Source organism: Nanorana parkeri, unplaced genomic scaffold, assembly GCF_000935625.1.
Source record: "Nanorana parkeri isolate BGI_ZX_2015 unplaced genomic scaffold, ASM93562v1 scaffold860, whole genome shotgun sequence".
Lineage (NCBI taxonomy): Eukaryota > Metazoa > Chordata > Amphibia > Anura > Dicroglossidae > Nanorana > Nanorana parkeri.
The window spans coordinates 613877-632718 of NW_017307128.1; the positions used below are offsets into that span (position 1 = coordinate 613877).

Sequence of the window (18842 nt, forward strand, 5' to 3'; positions counted from 1 at the left end):
TCACTGGGAAAGGGCCAATCTGTGTTTTGAACATGGGATCCAACTGGGGAAAGACCAATGGAGGTGGGCACACCAGGTAAAGATCAGTCTGTGTTCTGGAGGTGGGATCTCACTAAGGAAGGATCCAGAAGAGGTTTAAGTGCACATTAGCAAAGCGTAGCTAGACCTTACATATTATATAATGAAGATTATAAAAAAATTTAAGAGTATCTGTCCTCTGACAATTACTATGCAAATATATAGTAGTGGAAGGGAATAAAACAAAAAGCACAAACTAGTATAGGCCAAAATAAAACGTATTCCAAATCAAAAGGTGGAATCACGCCTTTTAGTAAACATGGGAAAGCATTTGTTAGGCTTGTGGTATACAGTGTGGAAAATAATAATTTGATTCCCTGCAGATTTTGTAAGTTTGCCCATTTCCAAAGAAATGAAAGGTCTATAATTTTTTATCATAGGTGTATTTTAAATGATAGAGACAGAATATCAACCAAAAATCCAGAAAAAACACATAATACAGATGTTATAAATTGAGTTGCAGTTCAGCGAGTAATATAAGTATTTGATCCCCTACCAACAAATAATGATTCTGGCTCCCTTAGACTGGCTATGTGGTACACAGATTAGTCCTGTCAATTTAAGAAGGTGCTCCTAAGGACAACTCGTTATGTATATAAAAGACACCTGTCCACAGAATCTCTTTCGCCCATTCAAACCTCACCAACATGGGCATGACCAAGAGCTGTCAAAGGACGTTAGGGACAAGATTGTAGACCTGCACAAGGCTGGAATGGGCTACACGACTATCAGCAAGGAGCTTGGGGAGAAGGAAACAACTGTTGAAGCGATTATTCGCAAATGGAAGGAATACAAAATAACCATCAATCGCCCTCGGTTTGGAGCTCCATGCAAGATTTCGCCTCATGGAGTAAGGATGATCATGAGAAAAGTGAGGGATCAGCCCAGAACCACAGGGGAGGAGCTTGTGAATGATCTAAAGGCAGTTGGGACCACAGTCATCAAACAATCCATTGGTAACACAACACACCGCCGTGGATTGAAACCCTGCAGTGCCCGCAAGGTCCCCCTCCTCCATAAGGCACACGTACAGGCCCATCTGAAGTTTGCCAATGAACATCTAAATGATTCAGAGAAGGATTGGGAGAAAGTGCTGCGGTCAGGTGAGACCAAAATTGAGCTCTTTGGCATTTACTCCACTTGCCGTGTTTGGATGTAGAAAAATGCTGACCATGACCCTAAGAACACCATCCCTACAGTCAAGCACGGAGGTGGAACATTATGCTTTGGGGCTGTTTCTCTGCTAAAAGGTACAGGCCGACTTTGCCGCATTGAGGGGACGGGGCCATGTATTGTAAAAGCTTAGATGAGAACCTCCTTCCCTCAGCCAGAACACTGAAGATGGGTCATGGATGGGTCTTTCAGCATGGCAATGACCCAAAACATACCGTCAAGGCAACAAAGCAGTGGCTCAAGAAAAAGAACATTGAGGTCATGGAGTGGCCTAGCCAGTCTCCAGACCTTAATCCTATAGAAAATGTATGGAGGGGGCTGAAACTTCAAGTTGCCAAGCAACAGCCAAGAAACCTTAAGGATTTAGAGAAGAAGATCTGTAAAGAAGAGTGGACCAAAATCCCTCCTGAGATGTGTGCAAACCTGTTATCCAACTACAAGAAATGTCTTACCTCTGTGCTTGCCAACAAGCACTAAGTAATGTTTTACTTGGGGATCAAATCCTTTTTTTTACTCACTGAACTGCAACTCAATTTATAACATTTGTATAATGTGTTTTTTTCTGGATTTGTGGTTGATATCCTGTCTCTATCATTTAAAATACACCTATGATAAGAATGATAGACCTTTCATTTCTTTGTAAGTGGACAAACTTACAAAATCTGCAGGGGATTAAATAATTATTTTACTCACTGTATCTAAATATGGGTGAATCTGCTCGGGTTCAATTGGCCAAGGTTTAGGTAAATTAGTTTTTTATTCAGCAGACCCAAATTTAGAGAAGAATCCAACTGAAGTATATGCTGTTATTAAATTCTGACTACTTTTAGGGCCAATATGCAAACTACTGTCATGAAAAAGGCATGGGAAGCTGGGCACTGTGGTTGGGGACACGTACCAATGCAAAGTTAAAAAGAAAAAAAAACAATTTTTTTTTTTTTTTTACATGTGATCAACACGGGTTAACCACATCTAATTATTTAACCACTTCAAGACCAGGTGTTTACATCCCCCTAACTGGCCAGGCCTTTTTTCAGTATTCAGCGCTGCTATACTTTGACTGACGTTTATACAGCAGCGCGCGCGAGGGGGCGTGTCTGAGCGGACGTCTAAAGACGCCCGCTCAGATCTAGAGAGCTCTGGCCGGCCGTTTTTTTACTACGGCCGGCCCGGAGGTGGTTAAAAAACCATCTTACTATAAGAATAAACAGTATGTGCATTTAATATAATTTAGGCATGTTATTTACCTGTAAAATCATCCATTGCCCTGAGACAGCTTGAATGTGATGTCAGCAGCTCCCATTGACACAGAGCTGTCACTTCAGCAACACTCTATAGTATTCCCTGTTGCACTCCCCCAAGAGGCTACATAAACGTTTATGCAATGAGGTGATAGGAGAAGTAAAGGAAATGGACCAGCACAGACATTAAATAGACACCACCAGAAGATGAGAGGGATATGGCATGCAAGGAGGCAGGGGCTGTTTGGAATTTCTGGAGTGTCGATTTCCTATTAAATTCAGAGGCACACTGCAAGTCAATAAAAAATTGTTCATAGAAAACAAAAAGGCTGCAAGTGTTTAAAATTTTTGATTTTTCTGTATCTTTTTTAAGTTGGTGACCGTGTCTATTTCATGTTGATCTAACAAACAAGGCAATTTTCGGTCGTGCAATTATAACTAAAATATCTAGATTAGAATCAATTTTATTTTTTGTATGGAATAGATCTGTGTGTGACTTTGCACGTGAGGTTTTCCAATCACGTACTGTCACATTTTAGTTTCATTGCAATTGCACCTAGATATGATTTTCTAAATTTCTCAGAATAAATATTGCTCTTAGCCCCGAATCAAATTTTCTATAACTGTATTCAAGCAGCTAACTGAAATGTGTCAGCTATAAACTGATTTTATAGCCCTGAAAGTACTCTCACTGGGTACATACAACATTACTTTCAGAGAAAAGGCTGCTGACAAAAGTATCTCATTTTCTTTTGCTTTACTCAGTTGAGAAATGTGCCTGGAAATAGAACAACATTTCTGCCAGCTTCAGATAACTGTTTTTGTTTTAATTCTGCTGTTCTTCTGTGTGACAACAATCCTATTTTCTAAGCATTGTCATAGGATAAAGACTAAGTGGTCGCCAATGTCTAAAAGTATATGGAACCCTTCAGTGTTTTCCTTGTCAGAATGAAAGATGTTAGTAAAAAGGACTACTTTGACGTTAAAAGCTGAAATGAAATAAATCACTGGAATGTGAATGTCACAATAAAAATAGCATTACTTGGTAGATGCAGTTACAGATCTGTCATTGCAACAAATGGTATTCATCTATATTAATATGATCTATGCCTTACCCAGATATCTGCCTTTGTGGTAATCTGCTTTCCCCCATAAAGGTTGATCATTTCAGGAGCTCTGTATGACAGAGTAGTATACCTAAAACAAGAGACATTTTTTTTTTTTTTTAAACAATTTAAATTGTTCGCACAATTTAACCAACATGTATGTTATACTTGGTAAATGTTATGTACAACGATGCTGCTAAGTAAACTTGTTACTCCATGTACACCTGGCCAAAAAGAGAGAATTCCAGATGCTCCCATCCTCATCAAAATCAATGAGTGACAAAACCATTTCAACTTTTTAACCTCAGTAAACATTACATAACATGCATTTGGGTAAAACCAACTTCTCTTTTCTTTGGGGAGATATGGAACATACTTTCCAATAGAGACAAGCCTGGGCTTGGTGCAAACCCAGTTCACCTGAGTTCGGCCAAGCCCACTCAAAACTGTGAAACCCCCCTCCCAGCCCAATCAGCTACGGCAGTTGTGGTGGGGCATTCCCCGACCCTTTGTGATGTGTAGCTGGGGGGCGGTAAATGTGCCTCTCTGCAACTGATTAGGCTGGGAGAAGGGGGTGGCAGTCACAATTTGGAGCGGGCTTGGGTGAACTCTGACAAACCGCGGTAACATCAAGCCAGGCCCATCACTACTTACCAACATGAATGGGGAAAAAAACTCAGTAACTTATATTTTAAGTGAGCTTTAAAGTTTTACCAGTTTAGAGCAAAGAAACAAATCCTTGAAATGTAACTTTTTTGCTATATTCCTGTAAAGTAGACCCTTATAATTATCTGTCCTATCATCCGTGCTGCCGATCTTTGCAATGTTTCAGAGCTACTGTGGCTGAATAATCTTTAGCAGCCAACACTTTCAGGAGCCTTGTTTTTAAAACATCTAAAAACATTGCTCATGCTAAAGTATGTACCAGCAACATCTTCCATCACAGTATTCCTAACTTATCCAAACATCATACCTCCCAGGATCCTACCAGCTTATTTTCTTTACGATCACCTCAATACACTCTTTAATCATCAATTTACGCACAAGGAGGTATGATGTATAAAGAGTTGGCAGCGGACAAAAAAAGCAAATTAGGCAGAACTTGATACCCTTCCATGGATACCGAGAGTTATGCTCTGAACAGATCAATTCAGCGGAATTCTCCAAAAATGCCCATCTATTCCCTATCCCTACTTTACCAGCCACAACATACCACACCAATAGGGACCCGCGGTGTGTGACGTCTGCGGCCAGGGCGGGCCAGTGGTCTAGTATATTGCAGCTGTTAAAGTAAGGATAGGGAATACAGACATTTTGTTTGGAGAATTCCACTGGATTATTCTGTTCAGAGCATTAATCTTGGTATCAATGGAAGGCTTTGGCGAAGTGCATGAGAAGGCTGGACCTACTGAACATTTAATCACAATTTATAAACTAATCTTTTTCTATAAGAATGTATTGATAATTTTTGTATTCAAATTGATGATTAAAGAGTGTATTGAGCTGATTGTAAAGAAAATGTGCTGGCAGGATCCAGGAAGGTATGATGTTTGGATAAGTGAAGGAAGATTTTGCTGGTGCATACTTTAGTATGAGCAATGTTTTTATATGTTTCAATACTATTTTATTGTATTAACTTTAATAAACATGTGATGTTTTGTATACAACTGGATTCAGAGAAAAAAAAAACCTTGCTAACAGCGTAGAACATCCCCCAATAAATAATCAACACACTCATCAAAGTCAGCTTAAAAATAAGCTGACAAAGACGACGATGTTTGGCAATGTTTAAAGAAAGCAAATGTGCTTTCAATTTTCAGACAAAAGCCCATGAGGATGATCCGAAGGCCAATCGCATACATTAGCTGATAAACACTCTATTTTCCAACTGTGAGAAAAAATTGTAAAAACACTAATTAGGCAAATAGGGAGTATAAATGTTAATTTGAAGCCTCAGTTAGATATTACAAGGTATTAAAAGCAATCGAATGTTCTACAGCCACATATGGAAATAAAGCAATAGGCCCTTTTAAGCAGCAACATAACAATTTGTTTACTGTAACGATATATCAATACTATACATCAATACAAATCAGTGATAGGGAATCCATTTCCAGTGCAGCAGTTTTGGCGCTGAAAACTAGTGAAAGCCATTAAGTATCACTTACTGTCCACAACTAAGAAAAAAAAAGCTGTCCCTACATTAAAACATCCTTTCTTGTTTAATGAATAAGTGCACTTCCAGAAAAAGTGCAGCTATTCTTATTGCTGTCCTCCCCCGAGATAATGGATGCCACCTGCCCCCTCCACAGAGGTACACTTCCCAAAATCCAGGGACTCCTTGGTTTGTTTACATCCTGCACCAAGGTTCTCTCTCTGCTTTACGACCCCCATAGAAGTTACGTGTCGAGCAGAGATAGGACTTAGGTGCAGGATGTAACAAATACGGGGGAAGGGCAGGTGCCGGATCTTGGCAAGTATGCTTCTGAGGAGCAAGAGGGTGGGATCTGTTAAGTCAGGGGAGGGAGGAAAAGAGTAGTAGCTATGCTACTCTCTGAAATCCTTGGATTTTGTATAGAGTTTTGAATAGAGTAGAGAAAGATTAGACCCTTGTCATCATCCCTCTATATAATCTGAAGACACATGTCACCAAGACAGAAAGTGATAGCAAATGCATGATTTTAGAGTTGTCGCTAGTGCGAGAGGTGAAGGAAAAGACATTAATTTGGACAAATGTTCCTATGACAACTCTCTAAGATGGAAAATTCATGATTTTTGAAGATATTTCCTCTTATTACCAGAATAGTAAGACACAGGCAGTGAAAAATATTCTGATAGGGGGTTAAAGGCATAGTCTTTTATCAAATTGTAAAAATGCATCCATAATAAAAATAAATGTGCATTTAATACATTTGTGCATTGAAGCCTGCAGAGCATTGTAACAACAATCATTACATCACGGGTGCAATGCACAGGCACCTGCATTGTTTACCTCCAGGCCAAGACACAGATATGAACCTTCTGTCTGGGGCTGGAAGACTTAATCCATGGACAAGTGCAGTGATGTAGCCTCACTTGTGCTCCACTGAGATCTTTGAGTCCCTCAGTGGCAGGTGGCACTTGTGGTCTTTTTATTCGCAGATCTTGTGAAAAGATCTGTGAATGGATGATGCAGCTGTATGGGTGGAGCCATGAATAGCCATGCCAAATTTAAACCAAAACATAAGGCTCTAGGGAGAATAACCATATGATTTAGGTAAGAAATGGGGGTTTGAGGTTGGGGAACTGGAAAATGAAGAAAAAAATGTTTTGGCTTTAGATACACATTAACTAACCCTGCCCCATCCCTAGCAGTTAAAGCATACTTAAACCAAAACTTTCTTTCTTTTTTTAGACAGAGCAGGGAGGGTAAAATCCATGTCAATGATAAACTGAAATGCCCCCTACCCAGCTCTCATAGTCCTCAATCTTTTTTTCTGCAGCCTCTATTCTAAATGAATGGAAAGCAGAGAGGCTTCCCATTCATTCAGAAAATATTTACTATCAAGCAGTTTCTGAATGGGGAGGAGCCTCTGTACAGAGTGCTTCTCCCCATTGAGAAACTCATGCATGAACAGGACGTGATGTAAATCACATCCTGTTCATTCATTTATAACTGGGGACACATAGTACTATGTGTCCCCAGTTATTTACAAACACTGGAGTGATCAGACGATCGCTCCAGTGTTTGTCCTGCACAGAGGATTGGTACATACCACTGACATGTACCGATCCTCTGCCGCTCGGCCACGCACAAATGGGCTCAGCTTCTCCTCTGCATCCCCCCTGCTCTCCCGGGCAGAGGCAGGGGGGATCCGACGAGAAGTGAAAGCACTTCAGCCGCGGGGGGGTGTCGGAGCCGCTGTGACAGAACGGCGAGCAGTGAGGGGAGAGAGAGGCGCCGGCTGTCAGATCCTGGCCGAGCGTCTCTCTCTCTCTCTCCTCAACGCTCTGCATTAGTTCTCCGACAGCGGCTCCGTCCTCCGCCCTCCCCCGCCGCCGGTTCCTTCTACCAGTGATAGCTACGCGATCGACTGGTAGATCGCGATCGACCTTGTGGGCACCCCTGTTATATAGTAACGCAGGTGCAACATTATTCCAATTGCTGAATACAATTTGGAGATTGGTTAAGGAACTACTAAAGGATAAAAGGGTTTACTTCTTTTATACCTTTTTGGGATAACTATATGATTAAGGAAGTGGCAAAGTTGGAAGGATTTGTCATCTGGAAACAATGGGGCACCTTGAGATTTGAGAAACTGTAGTGATCATTCTTTAAAATAATTTCAACAGTTACATGACGAGTGCTCTATATATAAAGATGTTACCACCATTTACAATTGCATCATGCAGTGGGCTTCAAAGAAAGGATAACACCTATGAGATATTATAAAATCCCACTAACAGAGGATGTGGTGTATGACTGTACACAGGGCGGTATTTCCTCTGTAAATAAATTAATCTATAAATAGCGGATGGAATATGCCCTCAAGACATTGGTTTTGGAACATTGGTAATGTTAAAGAGGATGAATGGCTAGAGCAGCGGTTCTCAACCTGTGGGTCGGGACTAGGGATGAGCCGAACACCCCCGTGTTCGGTTCTAATTCGAACTTTCGAACATGGAAAAAGTTCTAATTCGAACATAGAACTCAATGTAAGTCTATGGGGATAGAACTCAGAAAATTAAACGTCCCCATTTTGTAGGCTTATATGCAATTTATTGGCCATAAAAAGTGTATGGGGATCCGGGTACTGCCCTGGGGGACATGTATCAATGAAAAAAACACTTTTAAAAAATGCAATTTTTAAAAGGAGCAGTGATTTAACATCACTTAAAATGAAACATTAAAAATGAAAAATTCCTTTAAATATGGTGCCTGGGGGGTCCCCTTTCACTGACCGTAAAGTGGCGCATCTGTATGATGTATAGAACCTGCTGAAGCAAAAATGACATTTATATAAATTTTATTGATATTTATATAGAACTCTAATATATACAGAAGTCTGAATACCGTTGGGGGTCACCACAACTTGGCAAATGTTACCAAGGGGTCTAGCCTAGAAAGGTTGAGAACCACTGGGCTAGAGATATTACAGAAGAACGCTAGGCATTATAAAAATTGAAAAAAACTCTTACCCCTGCAGTGAGGCTACTCCGGCACTGCAAAGGTTAGGTGCTTGTTTTGTCTAGGGTAGTCAAATAAAGCAGATATACTCGCCAAGCTATTTTGACATCTCCTTTATGCCTAGTGAGTAATCAATTCCAGTTTAATTACCCACTCCTTTTAATTGTTTATTATTGAACTATATATAAATGGTTTCTTTTAGAATTCTACTATTTTCCATAAATATATAAGTTTTATCGATTTTACTATCACAACTTTGCGATTGTTCTTTGATCTCTTTATACTTAGTCATTGACATTCTTTTTGTTTCTTCTTGTATATTGTTTATACACATTTTTGTTCAATAAACAATTATACAAAAAAAAAGGAGCAGGAATTTAGGAAACTCATAATTGTAATAGATGCGAACAGGTCCCAGAAGTTTCAGTCACCTTGTTTGAAGATGTCCTCAGTTAGTAAGATATTGGAAAGGTGTTGTTCAACATATTAAAAGGAGAACTATGGGGTCAGTGCTTTTCCCCATAGTTCTCCCCAGGGTCACGGGAGGACACAAACTAGTGTCCTTCCGTGACCCAAAGCTCAGAATACCGTGAGTTGCAGCTCGCGGTATACTGAGACCACCGCAGCCGGGGCGGATCCCGACGTTGCTGTCGAGATCCACCCAGCTGCATGATTGACAGCTGGCTCTGCCCGTCTAGAGGCAGAGCCAGCTGTACCCGCCTCCTCCCTGGTCCGTTCCCCCAGTCAGCGCTGGAGGATCAGACAGGGGAGGGGGGGATTCCCTGCAGGGACCCGTGAGTGACAGTCACGGCTCTCTGCAGGGACAGGATGGAGAAGTGAGCGAGCGATGGTATGTGTTCGCCCACTTCACGATCTATTGAGCCGACGTGTGACAGTTTCATTGTCACGAGTCGGCTCGAACTATGAGGCTGAGTGATTTTCACTCACCTCATAGTTCTCCTTTAATGCTATTTTTAAAACAAGTGTTGCATATAACCCATATATGTGCATTATGGAGCATCTTCAGAGGCTTCAAAAAATCTAATTAATCTGAGATTGGGACTTCGTAGAACATTGCTTCTTGCTAAATTGATTGCACAAAAGTGGATTTTGCCACCACTGACAGTGGGGGGAATAGATATTGGTAGTCAATTTGAAAGCAGTAGACTCTTCAGCATAGAAAAGTTTTCAGTTGGTATTTTAATTTTTTTGGAGGTGGTTTGTTTTGTATTGGGGTGTTTTTCTATCTTATTTAAGATATAAAGTGAAAAAACACTTTCAATAAATACAATATAGATTTTAAAAAATTAAATAAACTACAAGTATAAACGTTCTCTTTTTGCTCCTTTTTGGTCTATGAAATATACTATTAAGAAAGTACCCCCATAAGTGTGGGTTATGAATTCATAAGGGCACGGATGGTGTCTGAAATAAAGAGGGGGACATTGCCTTTGTTTTCCTCCAACTATCCAATGTGGAGAAAGGAAAAACTAAGAACATGATCAATGCCAAGGGGAGAGGGATTATACTATAGGAGTCCCTCCCAGTCTTCATTCACCAAAATGAGCACATAAAAGACACCCACTAAGAATTGAAGTATACAATCACTTTCATACAATAAAACCATTTTGTCAATGCATGCACACCCTATGAAAGGTGTATATATATATACACACACATACTTATATGTTTGATGACGCTATGCTAGCATAGCATAGCTCACATAACTCAGGAGATGGCGGCCACGAGTAACTAAAATCAACTGAACCCATACACACTGGACACTGTTGGTTTTCTTAGATGCTAGGATCCACACTAATAGTATGGCAGGCTAATGGATGACAACTATTACATATATGCCCTACTCCTTTCATCCAACAGGGAGACCCAATAGGATTACACCATTATCCAGCCGGCCTTATTCCCAATATACATCAACGTTAATAACGCCTGCCGGTGTGATTGGCTGGACGGCTGGGTGCCGTCTCTCTCCGTGTAGCCCTCAGGTCCCGGGTGTGACTAAAAAGGAGATTGTGGAGGTTCTGTTGGGGCCTTTTGGCTTCCGCCTTCTCGATCCTCCAGGTATCTCTCTTACCTCACAAATTAGCCCTGCATGGTAAGTACTCAATGACATGACTTGTGGAGAGTAAATGCATGTAACAAATTGTTCAAAAGAGACCACATATACAAATCTGACACTGCCTGATTATAGATGTTTGTAAATTTAATGTATGTCTAAACAAAGGAATTTATTTACTGTTAGATCCATCTCTTGTAGGTCCCCTGATGAAGCCACTGGCGAAACGCGTCGGAACCTATTAAGTTAAGCCACTTTAGGGGCAATCATGTTGTTGTCCACCTTATTGTCAACTGTGTGATTATTATCATGTTAATTTGAATACTTGAATTTATTATTTTGTTTATACCCAATGTTTATACAAAGGGACCTATCAAGTCAAACTACTATAGGGGCAACCATGTGGTTGTCAATTATGTGATTAATATCATGCTAATTCTGAATACCTGGATTTACAATTATGTATATACCCTATCAATGATAATACAAACAAAGCTTTTTCCAAAAGATATCTGCCTGCTTTAGACTAGATAATTTTTATTAATTGTAGAAAGACATGTGAAGTAGGCTTAACAAATTGGTTATATTCATGCCATACTGATTCTGCACTTACAGCTTAGAGTGGTGGTAGAGAATTAAAGGAGAACTATGAGGCGAGTGATTTCCACTCATCCTCAGGTTAGAGCCGACTTGTGACAAAGAAGCTGTCACAGGTCGGCTCTATTGATTGGGAAGTGAGCGAACACATACAATCGCTCGCTCACTTCCAGATCATCTCCTTTACAGAGAGCGGTGACTGTCGCTCACCGCTCCCCGCAGGGATTCCCCCTTCCCTTCTCGGATCCTCCAGCGCTGACTGGAGGAACGGATGGGGAGGGGGCGGGCACAGCTGGCTCTGCCTCTAGATAGGCAGAGCCAGCTGTCACTCACGCAGGGCAATAGCACATGATATACTGAACTTTGGGTCATGGGAGGAGGTTAGTATATGTCCTCCCGTGACCCTAAGAGAACTATGGAGAAAAACACTTACCCCATAGTTCTCTTTTAATGATATTGTGGGTTTCAATGCTGTGCTCTATTGGCAAGGTATTAATGGTGTAATTAATAAAATCTACTACTTTTTTAGAAGGTTATTGGTGGTGTATCTCTATGGGCTTGAGAACAACTAAAGGCAAATAGGCTGTTCACTTTGCAAGGAAATTTTCACTTAGCTTAGTGAATATGGTGAAAATTCACTGGCACACAATAAACAATATGGGGCAGGCACAGCTGCCTTTGGCTCTAGATAAGCAGAGCCCACTGTCAATCAGCTAGCTGGGTGGATCTTGACGGTACTGTCGGGATCCGCACCGGCTGTGGTGCTCTCAGTATATTGCCCTCTATATACTGAGCTTTAGGTCATGGGAGGAGGTTAGTATATGTCCTCCCGTGACCCTAAAGAGAACTATGGAATAAAAAGGTTACCCCTATAGTTCTCTTTTAATAAAGTAGTTTGTATACTATGCAAGGCAGCAGGAGCTTCGTTGTAGTCAAGAAGCATGATTTTGCAATGACTACAAATATACAATCTCAAAGAAGATCTTTACAGTAAACCAAGTCTCTTGAGCACATGTAACACACATGCAAAACAGCGGAAAACACTGGGCGTTCAGATATGTCCTACAAAAACAGATGCAGTCACCCATTTCCAAGATGAAAATGTAATTTGGGCTTCGTTCACACTTGCATTTTAAGCAGAGATCTGTCTGTAAAATCTGTCAGGCTACATGCTTTGTTTATGGCTCTAGATGCTTACAATGGCATGTATTTATGCACATTTACACGCATCTGTCCATTGAAACAGTCCATTAAGTATTCAGTGGGATTTCTGCAAATAAATGCGTCTCTGAGTTTACATGCATTTAGAAGTTCAAATCAATTCCTGGACACACCAGACTTCTATTTTTTTCTAAACACAACTAAACTGACTGCAGTTAAAAGCATCTAAACGCAAGGTGTGAATAGATCCTTTGGAAATCGGAAATTACACAATATGACTAACAATGGTCTTTTCACTTTCAGTCATCCACATTTTAGAAAAAGTGACAAAAGAAATAGGCGTTCAGTTTCAGTTTGTAAACATGCAAATATATGATCCAGTCAATGTAACTTTCACGTACATGGTATATTACTTTATCTCTGTTTACAACACGTACAACTTTGTCTTTATCCACCTGCATTGTCAGCTCCCAGTTGTAAACTTTCATCATTTATCATTTCTTTTCTGTCAACAGTCCCTTGTACTCGTATCCAAACTACAATCTTAGATTTCGGATAAGAAAGCTTTAGCACTGTTTACAACTGTCAATAACACGACTGCCACCCTTCCCATTGACTGCCGCCTGCACATTTTTTTTTTTTACCGTTCAGGTTAGCATCTTTCATAACAATCCATTTAATACCAACCAATTTATCTCACATGCTGGGAAGACTGAGCTCTGAACAGCTTTGACTGCAGTTAGCCAGTTTGGACTATGTTATAGCATACTAGTGGTGGCAGGTACTCTTTAAGGTACTAAAATATATATTCAGACACCACTAAGAAGCTTTTGCCAGAATCGCTTCCAGAGACCCGGTAGCTATAGCTGCTGGGATTCTGTTGAAAAGGGTCCGCTGCCATCGATGTATGACATACAGTACATCAGTGGCAGCGGAAAAGTTGAAGCCTTATAGCAGTATTACTACTTATCGATTTCCCTACTTCCTTGCTAAAACATTTTTCTCTTTGATATTATCAGTGTTACAATTTACAAATTAATCCAACACGTGCGAGAGTTTCGGAGCTTTGCTTCTGTCACCCCAGGTGCTGCTCTCCACTAATCCATGACCTTTCTCCAGTGCCACCACTATTGACTCAAAGAGCAGAACAGAGTAGCCTTGCACACACAGGCCAGCAGCACGGGTAGTTATTTTAAAACCATTTAGCTGCTGCACCTTTGTTTGCATTAATTTGTAATATGAATATCAGGGGGTCACATGACTGAACTGCTCTACAATATGAGCCTACTTAAGTGCACATCTGGCTTGCATGATATGAGGGAGTCTGGACTAATACAGAATGTCTATCTAGGAAGAAGATCTCTTTAAATGCAAAGCATGCTAGAAGTGTGTTGGGCCATGTAGTAGTGTGGAGAGGGTTACCTGTGCATTCATTGCTGGTCACATCCCTCTAGCACACTGGTTCTCAACCTTTCTAGGGCCGGGACCCCTTGGTAACATTTGCCAAGTTGTGGTGACCCCCAACAGTAAAATTTAGGGATGACGCGGCTGCTGCAGCGACATCTAGCGGCGTGGGGGGAGAACTGACACTGTTGCGCTAGGAGAACTCTTACCTTATTGTTAATTTTTTTATAATTTTCTTATTTTTTTTATTTGTTTCTTATTTCTTTTTAATCGTTTTTTTTATTTTTTTTATTCTTTTATTTTTATTTCTTTAATAATTGTATCTATTTTATTTCCACTTAACGTCATTGCTATCACACAGAGGTAACAAGCCACTGTGTAATAGCAATTGGAGGATTGACCCTGTCACCTCCAATACAGTTCTAGCACAGCACTGTGCTGGAACTTCTGTGACAGGTGAGAGGGGAAGACTGCTATACCCTCTCACTGTGCGGAAAAAAAAAAAAAAACGTTCTCCTGGAAAGGTTTAGTCTGCTCGATGAGAAAGTTTTTTGTTTTTTTTCTGACTGACGGCGGGACCGATGTCAGAAAAAAAAAAAGAAGAGCAGAGAAAGCGCTTCTCTTCTGGGTGGCCAGAAGCCCCTAGGCGACCCCTGGCAAATCGTCATTCGACCCCCGAAGGGGTCCCGACCCCCAGGTTGAGAACCACTGCTCTAGCACATCACGTATCAAACAAACGCAGGGCAGAGACGTGCTGCAGCCAAGAAAAATCCTAAGAATATGGTCAGGCTCCACCCCGCTGCCTGATTGACAGCTGGCTCTGCCTCTCTGGAGCCAGAGCCAGCTGTGCCCGCCCCCTCCTCTGTCTGTCCCTCCAATGATTGCTGGAGGAACCGAGGGGGGAGTGGTGACGGACAGTCAATGCTCTCTGCAGGGAGAAGACTGTGATCAGCAGTTCGTGATCGCTCAGCACTCAATCTATAGAGTTGACATGTGGCACCTGCAGTGTCACACTCCAGCTCTAAGTAATGGGAAGAGTAAATTTTACTCTCCCAACACTTCTCCTTTAATATCATTGCTGGTACTGTATACCATGCCCCCCTTTTCACAGTACTGTGGTTCCACTAACTGGTTGCAATATTATTACAGGGCACAGTGAAGTTGTCCTTCAATTACACAATGCTCATTAAGGTATCTGCCATTTTGCTGACAGACTTGGGACTGGCCACGAATTGATCACTTTGACACAGCTGGCGAACTTGTACATGTACAGTAATATGTGCCAACCAAAAATCCGTGATCTAAAAGCAAAGTTTGTAAAACCATGTTAAGGTGCCTACACATATTAAGAAATATTTGTTTTCAGGCTATCGCGTCCCTTGTAGCGTGACTGGGATTCCATTGAGAAGAAGGAATGTCAAAGAACGTTTTCAAGTTACACTCCAAGTTTTCTTGTATTTGCACTTTATGAAAAGTCTACATATAAAAAAGAAAAAACAAGTAAACTCTGTTTTGCCCTGAGGACGATAAAGGTTGTTTACTTACTTTTTAATTTCCTCTTCTACAATGCTTACTCCATCTCTTTGAGGGCTTAGAAATCTGTTTGTTGCACTACCAAAGTCACAGAGTACAAAATGCCCGCTGTCATTTAACAGAATGTTCTCAACCTTGAAGACAAAGAACAACAAATCTCATATGCTGCCGTACACAGATGAGAACCTTTTTAAAAAAATCACAACCACAAGTGATGTATATAATTAGTGATTTTATACATTTCATGTGCAGTGAAATATTTCCCTAATTTACACATTTTCTAACTTTAAGAAGTCGTTCTCTACACACTTGTTCTGTGTCAGCGACTCAAAAAGCCTTTCTATCAACATATCAGCGATTTCAAAAGGAGAACAGCAATGGCAGCCCTGTATTTTATCAGTTTCCTAATAGTTTTAAACTATAATCTAAGCCTTTTTTTTTTTAGTTTTGGATTTAGTGTGGAAGAGTTATCTGAGAAAGAAAGTGAGGCGATATGCAAATTTTAGAGATGTCCCCAGAACAAAAAGGTAGGGATAAACCTTCCAATGAGGACAACTGTTCTAGAGACAGCAGTCTAAGAAAGAAATCACCCTCACTTTGATAGATTTCCTCTAACTTCCTGTTGTGTCCCTGGGACAGAAGTTAGGGGAAATTTCACTAAAGATAGAGAGAGTTTTAACCCTTCACTACAAAAATGTTGACTATACATACACTTTATAGTTTAGTTTGCACCCTGCTTTTATTTCTCCTTTTATTCAATGTAAATGCATATCAAATGCCCATAGCAATTTTTCTTGCATTCAACAAAAACATTCTAACATATTTGCTTGAAGGGAATATGCCAACTCAAAATAAAATTAATTTTTCTACTTCTTAAATAAAAAAAAAAACTCTGTTTCCGGTCTCTGCAATAGAGAAAAAAACATCCGCTGTTTCTCTTTAAATGATTTGGTTCTACCAGCATCTATTCACAAAATATTATAAACGTAAATTTTCATCTTGCTGTAAAATTTATAGGCTCCATTCACACCAATATGTTAGGTGCGATTAGGGATTCCTGCATCAGGAAATTGTGATTTCCTGCAGCGGGAATCCCTAGTCTGCCGTTTACAAGAGGCAGCTGTCACCCATTCAAGTTAATGATTGGGTGACAGCCATTTCATTTGAAAGCGGCAGAACATCAGCACACCACACGTAAATCATATGTTATACAGTTGCATGCATTTAGGAATCAATCACTATTGATTGATTCTGCACTAGTGATTGATTCCTAACTGCATGTAATCACGTACGGCATGGGGTGTGCTGGCATTCTTCTGCTTTTAAATGCTACAGCTGTCACCCTATCAATAACTTGAATGGGTGACAGCTGCCACTTGTAAATGGCAGATCACAGGCAGGGCCCTCCTTACCATCTTGTCTTGATTTGTATTGTAACTTTAATGTCTTCCTTATATTGTAAAGTGCTGCACTAAATAAATCCTGTATGATAATAATAATTTACCTAATATGGGTACATAGCGATATTAGGTAAATGTAATTTACCAAATATATGCACAAAGCCATACAAGGTCAATGCCGTCATATGTTAAGACATGTGTGTTAGGCTACAGTATATGCAACTTAAGATAGAAAGTAAGAAAACTACCTTTAGATCTCGATGTACAATTGGAGTTTTGCATTGATGAAGTCTTGCAACTGCTTCACATGTGTCACAGAATATCCTCAATACCTCGGCCTCAGTAAACCCAGACTGTAACCTCTGATTCATTTGATTCACGACTTGTCCAGCTGGCAAACAAAATTAATTTCAAAACAGAACTGCACAGTCAATTTCCACAAACACAAAAGCCTGTATCAGATATATTCAGACACCACTAAAAACTGAAATCCAAATTTGTGGTAGAGTTTGGTTAAATTATTTTTCATCTTTTTTTTTTTTTTTTGTCAGGAACTCCACTGACAAAACCTGTACACTTAAGTTTCCAGGCTGTCTATCTGCAAGAGTTCTCATTTAGACTAATTTACGACAGACAATATACAAGAAGTGACACTTTCCAAGCTGCAGAGGCATCACAAGGGGGCGCACTAGGGGATACCAAAATGACAGTCAGCCATTTTGGTGTCACCCCCTTTGAAAAGTCGGGCACTCTGTCATAGACCGAGTGTCTGACAGCTGCGCAAGAGAGGGAACTTGGCGGCATACATTATCCTGCCGGATGAACATCCCCTCCTCTCTTTGCTGGCGTCCATCACCAAGATGGTCACCGGCAGTTAAGTGCACGTGACGTCATTACACACGTGCGAGATGACGTCACGTGCTTGCATAATGGCCTCAAGCGTGTGCGACATGACCCGCCCTGGGGACGTCTCTGCCAAGCTGCAATATAAGAGAGCTTCTAAGCTGGAGAGGGGGCCAAGGGAAGCAGAGATGGGAACTACACCAGCGGCATATTGCCTCCAATCCCAACATATTAAAGAAGTGACTGATTTTGACTCGTATTAAACATTTTCATGTACTGCTGGAAATCTTAAAGTGGAACTGAACTCTGAAAAAGTGAAGATCTAATATGTTTTAGGCAACGTCCAAGTGCTGTGACTAAGCAGTTCCCTGAAAAATGTACATTTTGTCTTAAATTCCTCCTGAAAATTAGCAGTGCAGGTCCCGGCATGTGTGTGCGCCTAGATAGCACTCCTAACCCTACAGCCTCATAGTGGTAGATCTGCAGTGTGAATCTAAGGCACTTCTAAGAGATTATGTTTTGGTGATGTCACTACTGTGCGGCTCAATTTTCTCCTTGCTAGAGGCTCCAAAATGAGGAGAGAAAGCCCTGCCTCTACCAGTAAGGCTGCCCCAAGACACCCAGTAATGGTGAAAAGATCAGCTGCTTGAAGCTCACAGGCAATACCATGACTAGTCTTTTGCCCAACACCTGCCTTTTTTTGGGCACAACTTCCAGAGTTTAATACATGAGCATTATGTCACAAAATACAGGTGAAACTCGAATAATTAGAATATCGTGCAAAAGTAATTGCAGTAAGTGCTGCAAAAGGGGCCCAAACCAAGTACTGAGTACATATGCATGCTTGTACTTTTCAGAGGTCCGATATTGTTCTATGTGCAATCCTTGTTTTATTGATTGCATGTAATAATCTACTTTTTTGAGGTTGTGGATTTGGGGTTCTTGGGGTTTTCATGAGCTGTAAGCCATAATCATCACAATTATGACAAATCACGGCTTGAACTATCTTGCTTTGCATGTAATGAGTCTATCTCATATATTAGTTTCACCTTTAAGTTGCAT

General features: G+C 40.6%; 1 protein-coding gene across 1 annotated transcript in view; it reads right to left on the bottom strand.

Annotated features, from left to right (window-relative positions):
- BMP2K (BMP2 inducible kinase) overlaps positions 1 to 18842 on the bottom strand; it is a 153169-nt gene that overhangs the window by 60252 nt on the left and 74075 nt on the right. The window contains exons 6-8 of the mRNA XM_018565573.1: positions 17186 to 17328; positions 15550 to 15671; positions 3608 to 3689 (exon numbers count right to left, since the gene is read on the bottom strand). Coding sequence (XP_018421075.1) covers positions 3608 to 3689; positions 15550 to 15671; positions 17186 to 17328 — 347 coding nt within the window. The remainder of the gene's footprint in view (positions 1 to 3607; positions 3690 to 15549; positions 15672 to 17185; positions 17329 to 18842) is intronic.